Source organism: Cherax quadricarinatus, chromosome 75 (assembly GCF_038502225.1).
Source record: "Cherax quadricarinatus isolate ZL_2023a chromosome 75, ASM3850222v1, whole genome shotgun sequence".
Taxonomy (NCBI): domain Eukaryota; kingdom Metazoa; phylum Arthropoda; class Malacostraca; order Decapoda; family Parastacidae; genus Cherax; species Cherax quadricarinatus.
In genome coordinates, this window is record NC_091366.1 from 13,118,940 (window position 1) to 13,130,888 (window position 11,949).

General features: G+C 38.0%; 1 protein-coding gene across 3 annotated transcripts in view; it reads right to left on the reverse strand.

Moving 5' to 3' along the window:
* LOC128691916 (uncharacterized) overlaps nucleotides 1-11,949 on the reverse strand; it is a 129,947-nt gene that overhangs the window by 83,561 nt on the left and 34,437 nt on the right. For 2 of the 3 annotated variants that reach the window (XM_070101060.1, XM_070101059.1), the window contains exon 4: nucleotides 5,409-5,552. The exons of the other annotated variant lie outside the window; for it this stretch is intronic. In XM_070101060.1, the coding sequence (XP_069957161.1) occupies nucleotides 5,409-5,552 (144 nt within the window). The remainder of the gene's footprint in view (nucleotides 1-5,408; nucleotides 5,553-11,949) is intronic. 3 annotated transcript variants of the gene reach the window in all.

Genomic DNA, 11,949 nt, shown 5'->3' on the forward strand with positions numbered 1-11,949 from the left:
TCAGGTCCCAAATATCATTCATCTCCATTCACTCCTATCGAACACACTCATGCATGCCTGTTGGAAGTCCAAGCCCACAAAAACCTCCCTTACCCCTTCCTTCCAACCTTTTCAAAGATGACCCCTACCCTGCCTTCCTTCCCCTATAGATTTAAATGCTCTCCATGTTATTCTACTTTCATCCATTCTCTCTAAATGACCAAACCACCTCAACAGCCCCTCTTCAGCCCTCTGACTAATACTTTTATTAACTCCACACCTTCTCCTAATTTCCACACCCCAAATTTTCTGCATAATATTTACACCACACATTGCCCTTAGACAGGACATCTCCACTGCCTCCAACCGCCTCCTTGCTGCTGCATTCACAACCCAAGCTTCACACACATATAAGAGTGTTGGTACTACTATACTTTCATACATTCCCTTCTTTGCCTCCATAGATAACGTTTTTTGTCTCCACATATACCTCAACGCACCACTCACCTTTTTTTCCCTCGTCAATTCTATGATTAACCTCATCCTTCATAAATCCATCCGCCGACACATCAACTCCCAAGTATCTGAAAACATTCACTTCTTCCATACTCCTCCTCCCCAATTTGATATCCAATTTTTCCTTATCTAAATCATTTGATACCCTCATCACCTTATGCTTTTCTATGTTCACTTTCAACTTTCTACCTTTACACACATTCCCAAACTCATCCACTAACCTTTGCAATTTTTCTTTAGAATCTCCCATAAGCATAGTATCATCAGCAAAAAGCAACTGTGTCAATTCCCATTTTGTATTTGATTCCCCATAATTTAATCCCACCCCTCTCCCAAACACCTTAGCATTTACTTCTTTTACAACCCTATCTATAAATATATTAAACAACCAAGGTGACATTACACATCCCTGTCTAAGACCTACTTTTACTGGAAAGTAGTCGCCCTCTCTTCTACACACCCTAACCTGAGCCTCACTATCCTCATAAAAACTCTTTACAACATTTAGTAACTTACTACCTATTCCATATACTTGCAACATGTGCCACATTGCTCCCCTATCCACTCTATCATATGCCTTTTCTAAATCCATAAATGCAATAAAAACTTCCCTACCTTTATCTAAATACTGTTCACATATATGCGTCAATGTAAACACTTGATCTACACACCCCCTACCCACTCTGAAATCTCCTTGCTCATCCGCAATCCTACATTCTGTCTTACCTCTAATTCTTTCAATTATAACCCTACCGTACACTTTTCCTGGTATACTCAGTATACATGCTCTCCGCCAATCCCTAGGTACCTTCCCCTCTTTCATACATTTATTAAACAAAACTACCAACCATTCCAACACTACATCCCCCCTGCTTTTAACATATCTGTCATGATCCCATCAGTTCCAGCTGCTTTACCTCCTTTCATTGTACATAATGCCTCATACACCTCCCCCACATTCACATCCTGTTCTTTTTCACTCCTAAAAGATGGTATACCTCCCTGGCCAGTGCATGAAATTACCGCCTCCCTTTCTTCGTCGACATTTAAAAGTTCCCCAAAATATTCTCGCCATCTACCCAAAACCTCCATCTCTCCATCTACTAACTCCCCTACTCTGTTTTTAACTGACAAATCCATACGTTCCCTAGGCTTTCTTAACTTGTTTAACTCCAAAATTTTTTCTTATTTTCATTAAAATTTCTTGACAGTGCCTCTCCCACTCTATCATCTGCTCTCCTTTTGCACTCTCTCACCGCTCTCTTCACCTTTCTTTTACTCTCCATATACTCTACTCTTCTTATAACATTTCTGCTTTGTAAAAATCTCTCATAAGCTAACTTTTTCTCTTTTATCACACCCTTTACTTCATCATTCCACCAATCACTCCTCATTCCTCCTGCACCCACCCTCCTATAACCACATTCTAATACTGCATTTTTAAAACTATTCCAACCCTCTTCAACCCTCCCACTACTCATACTTGCACCAGCCCACCTTTCTGCCAATAGTTGCTTATATTTCACCCGAACTTCCTCCTCCCTTAGTTTATACACTTTTACCTCCCTATTGCTTGTTATTTATATATGTATTTATTTAGTATATCATAATCATATATGACTTGTATAAATTACTAAATTTAAAAAAAGAAACTTTCGTTTTTCTTTTTGAGCCACCCTGCCTTGGTGGGATACGGCCGGTTTGCTAAAAAAAAAAAAAAAATCATATACGATTTAAGCTATTTTTGATTTTCGATGGGCTTGTTGGAACGTAACCCCATTGAAAGTCAAGAAGCACCTGTACTATGCACGACTGGTCTCCGCCCAACAAAGATCAATTTCAAATCCATAATTCTTTACCAATCTCTACTAAACAAATGTGAGCCCACCACACGTTCATAACGTGAATATTCACTAAATATGATTGTATGTGATAAAAACTGAGAAAAAATAATAAATATAATTCAGCATAAAACCATAATTTTTAAACCAATAGTTCTTTACCAAATCTCCAAACAAATATGAACATTCACAAACTATCAGTGAGCATATGCAAACTATAAGTGAGCATACAAAAGCTATCAGTGAGCATACGAAAACTATCAGTGAGCATACGCAAACTATCAGTGAGCATACGAAAACTATCAGTGAGCATACACAATCAGTGAGCATACACAAACTATCAGTGAACATACGCAAACTATCAGTGAGCATACGCAAACTATCAGTGAGCATACACAAACTATCAGCAAGCATACACAAACTAACAGCAAGCATATGCAAACTATCAGCGAGTATACACAAACTACCAGGAGCATACGCAAACTACCAGCGAGCATACGCAAACTACCAGAGAGCATACACAAACTTTCAGTGAGCATATGCAAACTATCAGCGAGCATACACAAACTTTCTGCGAGCATACACAAACTACCAGCAAGCATACACAAACTACCAGCAAGCATACACAAACTTTCTGCGAGCATACACAAACTTTCAGTGAGCATATGCAAACTATCAGCGAGCATACACAAACTTTCAGCGAGCATACGCAAACTATCGGTGTGCATACGCAAACTATCGGTGTGCATACGCAAACTATCGGTGTGCATACGCACACTATCAGTGCATTTGGTAAAAAACTAGCCAAGGAAAAATACTGCAGTACTGTACTTACAATTAGCTTTGACAAATCATAATTATATATCTTAAAGAGTATCTGACCAATCTTTACTAAATAAATACGAATCCTCCACACCAGAGGTCAGGGAACTAGGGTAAATTACCCCAAATGGGGTAAAAATGAAAATCTCGGGCTATGAAGGTTCAATAAACCCATAAATAAAACTACACAAAAATTTATTATTTAATAAGCAAGGCAAATTACAAAAGTTATGCAGTGGACCTCCGAATTTCGTGAGTCTCAAGTTTCATGAATTTCAAGTAACAGCAACTTTTTTCATCAAAATATAGCCTCAAGCTTCGTGATTTGCCTCAAAATTCAACGGTCATACGGAACGCATCTAAGCGGCCTCCCAGCAGCCATCCGCACACAAACGCTCCCACACACCATTCAGAGTCAGTGTGGCATTGTTTCTCGGTGAGTGACCATCATCCCATGTGTTCATACGATACATTTCATAATAATCTATTCTTTTTTGTGCTTGCAACTGCTGAATAAGCCATCATGGGCCCAAAGAAACTTCTAGTGCCAGCCCTTTGGTAAAGGTGACAAACACGGTAGAATTAAAAAAAAAAAGTTTGTAGAAAAATACGAAAGTGATGGTGGCAGATAGTGGTAGCGGTTGTGATGGTGGTAGAGGGTGGTAGTAGTAGTGATAGTGGTAGAAGGTGGTAGTGGTTGTGATGGTGGTAGAGGGTGGTAGTGGTAGTGATAGTGGTAGAGGGTGGTAGTGATAGTGGTAGAGGGTGGTAGTGATGGTGGTAGAGGGTGGCAGTGGTAGAAGGTGGCAGTGGTAGAGGGTGGCAGTGGTAGAGGGTGGCAGTGGTAGAGGGTGGCAGTGGTAGAGGGTGGCAGTGGTAGAGGGTGGTAGTGCTGGTGGTAGTGACAGTGGTAGAGGGTAGAGCTGCAAGAGCTCTCTGGACAGTTTTTTTGTGCGACAGGGATCCAGTGTCTCAAGCTGGTTCTAGTGCCATTAAAAGACAAAGAAGGGAAGTAACCCCAGATAAGGACCTGGTACCTAAAGTCTCTATGGAAGGGGATTCCCCTTCCAAACAATAGTGTAACTTCACCATCCTCTCCCCTCCTCCTGTCTTCCATACACCAACAAGAGTCTTCAATAAAGGCAAGTGTGTCAGTGTGATGTTATTGTTTTATACTTGATTTCTCATTCTTTTCTGTATGTAAATCTATATATAATTTATAAAAAGAAATAATTTTTGTTAATACTTTTGGTTGCCTGGAACGGATTAATTGGATTTACATTATTTCTTATTGGGAAAATGGTTTTGAAATTCGTGAATTTCGACTTTCGGCAGACTCTCTGGAACAGATCAATCACGAAATTCAGGGGTCCACTGTATACATTTCTTTTTTCAAATAAATTTTAGTCTAGTGGGTAATTTCACTGTACAAATTTATTTTGGGGTAATACCCAAAAAAAGTTCGCCGACCTCTGCTCCACACAGACATAAAAAGAAGTACAAAAAAAATTTTATTTGATAAAACAAAATAACTGAGAAAAAAATAATGTTCATAATTAAGATCTAGCAAAATCATAAATCTAGTTTTTTTGGCAATCTTTACCAAACAAATAATCAATACGCATAAAATGAACATAGGCAAAATATGAAAGCATTTGGTGAATTTTTTTTAAAATAACTTCTCTCTGAAATTCTGATATGACTGTAACTACAGATCAGCATTTGTTGTAAAAAAAAAAAAACTGGCTAAAATGCAGCATTTGTAGTAAAAAAAATTGGTCAAAATATAGCATGTGCGCTAAAAAAATTAGTTAAAATTTATGTGTAGTCAAAACATTGTTTAAAATGAATGGTTAAAAAATATTGGTTAAAATGCATGTAGTCAAAAAATTGGTTAAAATGAAGCATGTGTAGTAAAAAAAGAAAAAATTGGTTAAAAATGCAGCATTTGTAGTCAATTGAGGAAATGATCAAGGAACTACTTTATACCAAATGTCTGCAAGATTTACTGTTCATTTTATGTCTCTATGAGATAGATAATGAAAATGAAAATTTTTATTTCCCTGCAAAACTTACAATGTGTGGTTTACATATTATAAGACATTAATTACAATGAAAGCCACTAGCATGCCTAGGCATTTCGGGCAGATTAATCCTAAAAGTATTGCTATTATTATTACAGTATACTCTCATAAAAGAGACGCTAAACCCACAGGGGTCATTGAGCGAGTCTTGGAGTAGATAACGTACCTGAGCGGCTCCACTTCAAGTAGCAAGTTAGCCATCTGTTCTCGTATATAGGAACATTCACGACTACGCTGATCATATGTAAGCTGCAGTTCCACATTACGTTGTTTCTCTCTTTCATAGTCAGCTACTATGTGCAGGAATTTGCTGAAAAAAAGTGCCAATTATGATTTGCACTTCCTACATAAGCTTTACTAAGCCAGATTATTATTATATTTAGAGGGAAGCACTAAACCCACAGGGGGTCATACAGCACCTGGGGGATGGGAGGTAATCAGGTTCAATTTAAGAAAGGGGAGGTCATGTCCAAATCCTTGGATCAAGAGCCCCTCACTAGCATCAAGGAACCTCTCGAGGGGTTAGTATGCCAGAATTTTTGTTACATACTGAAACTCTCAGGACTTAATAACATTAAACCACTAGATATTTTAATCTCTTACTTTCCACACTCCAAAAAATAATGAATGGGTTGAAAGACAGATCCCATCATTAAAGTAATGAAAAGCATTTTAATTATCAACTTAAATACTAGTACATGACACAAGCTAGTTCACCTGTGATGACAATGACACAACCAGTAAAATATCCACAACATATATTTTCCAAGAAGATACATTTATCGTCTTACTTTTGTAGTTAAATGGTAAAAGGCCATAGTTATGCAATGCATTTTGGGGCAGACTAAAGCTAAAACATACAACTACTTGTCACTGATTGCAGGGAGATGGTATGAATGTTAAATTTAACATAACTACAGTAAGTTCTCCCAAGATAAGATTTTTAAATTAATGGATTATTCTTGCATAATAAAATTCTATCTCCCTTAAAACAGCAATGCTGACATAAGTTGTTTGAAAATAAGATTATCAAATACAAGGACTGTACTGAGTAACCAAACTCAGTGGATAAGGACTGTTCTAAGTAACCAAACTAAGAATTTTTTTTTTTTTTTAACAAACCAGACATCTCCCACCATGGTAGGGTGACCCGAAAAAGAAGAAGTACTTTCACCATTATTCACTCCATCACTGTCTTGACAAAGGGGTGCTGATACAACAGTTCAAAACCACAAATATGCCCACCTCAACTGGCATCTGGATACACAAGTTTCATTACATTATAACATTAGACATTCATATTTAATCTTCGTAGATTATATCAAATTCAGGCATTTGTTTTTTATATTTCTGAAACAGTTGGAAGACACAAAACTTTTACAATATTCTGGTTGAGTTACATTTTTGGGTTTTTTCACACCTTTATAACTTAGGTTATCACATGCCTGGGACATCAAAAATGTATTTGTTCTTGTAATGTGCATGAGCATCCTGTTGTGGCTTTCTAAGATGAGCTTTGAGGCAGGCTTAACTGTCCTGTTTACATAGTATGTTGTATATAATGTACATACAGCGTTCTGTTTATATATAGTATGCACAGAAGTAGGTATCGATGTTTTGAATGCCAAGTAAACATAAACTTTAAATACCAGTGCTTCCTCAACTGACAACATTCTAACAGCAGATTTTTGTGTTACAATGGGTTTTAGGCAGGGATGGGATGATAAATTTTTTGACAATACCAATGCACGCAGGCCCCGCTTTCCAACACTTTGCTTTACAGGGGTTCATTAGTACAGTGGTTTTCAATTATACCCATTCTTCATTAATTCAGTCTTCCTACAATAACTATATTCACCACTCAATATAAACCATGGCCGAAAATATTTTAAGGTAAGTAATGCGTGTACTGTACTATATCCATTTTTTAGGCCTAGCTCTGTTGCTCACTTAATATATTATAGTGTAAACATGTTATCAGGCTTTTAAATGTATTTGAAAGTGAAAAAAAGCTAAAATTCACTTTACAACGACTTCTGTTTTACAACAGCAGCCCAAAACCTAACCTGCTGCTGCACAAGTGGAGCAGCTTCAAATCAAGCAGGAGAAAGCTGGTAGGCCCACATGTGAGAGAATGGGTCTGTGTGGTCAGTGTGCACCATATAAAAAAAAAATCCTGGAGCACGCAGTGCATGAGAAAAAAAAAATGACCATTTTTTTTTAATTAAATTGCCGACTTTGTGGTCTATTTTTGTATAGTATTTATGGTTGTATTCTCATTTTCTTGGTCTCATTTGGTAGAATGGAAAACATATTATAGAAATAGAAGTGATTTTGATTTGTGTTACTATAAAAAGAACCTGATAATGGAGCTCAAAGTAGGGGAAATATTTGATTTTTGCAGATGTTCAAAAGTAAACAAATGATGTCATTGTCCAATAAATGTCCAACTAGCCATTCTAATATGCAGTCATGAATGGGTTGACATTATTTGTACAATTATTACAATATTCCAGTAGTCTGCATAACAGTAAATCTTCTATTTTTTGTGACTGATGAACAAAGAAAATGTTATTTTAGAGCCAGGAATGTCTGCATTGTTCATTCTGGACCCTATTTTGAAATTGTCATATTTTTTTAATTTTCGTGAAATTGGCCAAATAGCAAATTTCTGACCACGTTATTGGGTAGTTGAAATCGGTAAATGGACAGTTTCTTGTACTCAATCAATAGAAAAAATGGAGTTCTAAAGAAATAGCTATGAGTTTGGTCGATTGGAACAATGGAATTAGCCGAAAATAGGGCTCAAAGTGGGCAAAATCGCCGATTTGTAAATATCGCCGAGGTTGCTAACTTCGCGAGAGCATAATTCCATCAGTTTTCCATCAAATTTTTTTTTTTTTTTTTTTTGGTGTCATTACAATCGGGAAAAGATTCTCTGTCATTTCGTAAGAAAAAATAATTTTTTTTTTTAAATTTTGCGACACCAGAAGACACCTCAGGATTGGGGGTTGTGACAGTCAAGGGGTTAAGGAGGTTTCCGCTTTAAGGTGGTCATCACTCCTCTCTTCGTTTATGATGGCATCTACAGGTAGTTGTTAGAAACGATTAAATTCAGTGAACAAGGTTTGTCAATGGTAATAATATGGCTCTGGGCTATATAGGTAGGTGTAGGTATGTAGTCCAGGCAGACTACATAGCTACATCTACTGGCTACCTACACCTGACTGCCTACAGTGCGTGAGCGATAAAAAAATATAGAAAAATTATGGAAACTGAGTTATTCATATAGAAAAATAGCTCAACTCTTTGGCAACACAATGGTACAAGAATCAATGTTATACAACGTTTCTACAAGAAATTATATCAGGTATGGTGACGGCAATGTGCGTAGCGCGTCTGCTCTCAGCCAGTATATTTTTTGGATTTTTTCCTCGTTTTTTCTTGCTATTTCATGCATTATTCTTTCTAATATAATAACTGATGATTTGGCATCATATGAAAGTAGGCGGAGCTTATCGGTAGACTTCCAGCCAATCAGGAACTATCTGGGAACACTGGTGGTATTCCCACTCCAGAGAGAGGCAGGAGAAATCACTTCATTATTACGCTTATATCAACTCTTCGGCTTATTTATCTATCAGAATTGGTCTAATATGACATAATAAACACTATAAATAACATACAACATGTTATATACTCTAGACTGAATAAAATAAGCCATAATATGGCGAGAGTCCACCAGCAGTATTCAATATAACATAATTTCCCCTTCTCCCCACGTCATATTCTTTGGCCTTGAGTAAGAGAAAATGGTGTTTTGAAGAGGATAACTGCAGTAGAACACCAGTTTTATGAGGAAAACACCAAAACAAACGCGATTTTCACGGATTTTTTTTTTCCGAGATGGGGGGGCCGGCCCGTGTTCCAGGTCAATATCTCGAAAGTAAGTTATTGACTTATTTCACTTCACTACACCTTTATTACTTAATTAAGTGGAATAATATTCACAGAAATTGTAAAAAAATTATTGTTCTTATTTTTAATGATGCACTTTTGGAAATATTCTAAATATTTTGGGATTTATGTGGGAGTAAAGGGCAGATTTTTTGCAACATTCTGAGAACAAACTTTATTTTTTTTGTGAAATAAAGATGAGATATTAAGAGGAAAGGCCACTTTTAAAAATTCGTATTAGCATTGGTCTCTCGGTACCAAGTGCCCAAACAACCTTACGTCGTCCCATATAGGACTACCATCCTGCTGAATGGCATTTTCAGTAAATCGTTCTTTTTTCAGTTGTTATTTGAGGTATCTTATTGACAAATATTTACAGTAAACAGAGTAAATACTTCGTCTTGTGCACCAACAATGAAAGAAATCTGACGGAAAACAAAAAAAAATAAAAAATTAATTGTTCAACAGCCCCCTTATACAGTAGGGGCCCCACTTATATGGCAGGCTAGGTTCCAGGCTACCACCTTAAAGCAGAAACCTCCTTGAATCGGAACACCATTTTTCCACATATAAATGCATATAAATGCCAGACAACAAGTTTACAATAACTTATATTAAGTTAGTAATAGAACTAGGCATTAAAAAGCACAATAAAAAGTAAAATACATACATATTTCCTCTTATCTCCATGGGGAAGTGGAACAGAATTCTTCCTCCATAAGCCATGCGTGTTGTAAGGGGCAACTAAAATGTCGGGGGCAAAGGGCTAGTAACCCCTTCTCCTGTATAAATTACTAAATTTAAAAAGAGAAACTTTCGTTTTTCTTTTTGGGCCACCCTGCCTCGGTGGGATACAGCCGCATTGTTGAAAAAAGAAGAAAAAAGTCCAATTTTTCTTTTTGCGCCACCTTGCCTCGGTGGGATACGGCCGCTTTGTTGAAAGAAGAAAGAGTTTATATGCTATGTAACATGTTTCTTATATAATTTTGAAGAAAATGTCATAGATGGATTAATGAAAATGTCTATATTAACATAAAATAAGGCATTTAATATGCCCCAAAAAGATTATTACATACTATTAGTATTACTATGGTGTTAAGACTTGAGGGAAACTCTTAGTGATTTTAATGTGTACCTGCATGCCAGCACAGTAAGTATATTTAGATACAGATACGCATAAGTATTATTATCAGAGTACATATAAAATACAGTAGGGCCCCACTTACACGGCAGGTCAGGTTCCACGCTACTGCCCTAAAGCGAAAATCGCCTTGAAGTGGAACACCATTTTTTCCATTTATAAATGCATATAAATGCCAGACAACAGGTTTACAGAAACTTATATTAAGTTAGCAATAGAACTGGGCATTAAAAAACACAACAAAAAGTAAAATTCACACACAGTACACTTGTTACTTAACTTAAAATATTTGTAGTCTTAATGTAGGGTGAGAAGAGAGTAAATGAGATTAAACGAATGAGAGAGAGAGAGAGAGAGAGAGAGAGAGAGAGAGAGAGAGAGAGAGAGAGAGAGAGAGAGAGAGAGAGAGGAGAGAGAGAGAGAGAGAGAGAGAGGAGAGGAGAAAGAGAGAGAGAGAGAGAGAGAGAGAGAGAGAGAGGAGGAGAAGAGAGAGAGAGAGAGAGAGAGAGAGAGAGAGAGGAGAGAGAGAGAGAGAGAGAGAGAGAGAGAGAGAGAGAGAGAGAGGAGAGAGAGAGAGAGAGAGAGAGAGAGAGAGAGAGAGAGAGAGAGAGAGAGAGAGAGGAGAGAGAGAGAGAGAGAGAGAGAGGAGAGAGAGAGAGGAGAGAGAGAGAGAGAGAGAGAGAGAGAGAGAGAGAGAGAGAGAGAGAGAGAGAGAGAGAGAGAGAGAGAGAGGAGAGAGAGAGAGAGGAGAGAGAGAGAGAGAGAGGAGAGAGAGAGAGAGAGGAGAGAGAGAGAGGAGAGAGAGAGAGGAGAGAGAGAGAGAGAGAGAGGAGAGAGAGAGAGAGAGAGAGAGAGAAAGAGAGGAGAGAGGAGAGAGAGAGAGGAGAGAGAGAGAGGAGAGAGAGAGAGAGAGAGAGGAGAGGCCTGATGAACTCATTCCACCTCTAAATCGACAGGATGGGACCACCTCTACTAGTAGTCAAGAGAAGGCGGACCTCTTTGCTGAACACTTTGCTACCAAAATGCAAGTTCCTGATCCAGCAAGGGACACTCCTTGGCTAGCTGCAAGAACTGTGTCAAAACTGTCAGTGGTGACAATAAGACAGGAGGAGGTGCATTTCCTTCTTAAATCGCTTGACCAAGAAAAGGCTGTGGGCCCAGACAAGCTGAGCCCAAGATTGCTGAGAAGATGTGCAGACCAGCTAGCAGCACCTCTAACTCGCATCTTTCACCACTGCCTAGTACAGTGTAAATGGCCCTCTCTATGGAAAGAGGCAAATGTAGTCCCTGTTCACAAAAAGAAGAGCAGAGCATAAATCAGCAACTACAGACCAGTGTCACTCCTGTCAATCACTGTTAAGATCCTTGAGACAATAATCTCAAGACAAACGACAGAGTTTTTTGACTACCACTCACTACTTTGTGACCGTCAATATGGCTTCAGGAAAGGTTACTCTGCTGCTGATCTGTTGTTAAACCTCTCCACTAAGTGGCACTAGTCACTGGATGAATCCAAAGTCAGCTGTGTGGTACCACTGGACATTGCTGGCGCTTTCGACCGGTTGTGGCACCAGGGCCTCTTAGCAAAACTTCAAGCACTGGGAATTGC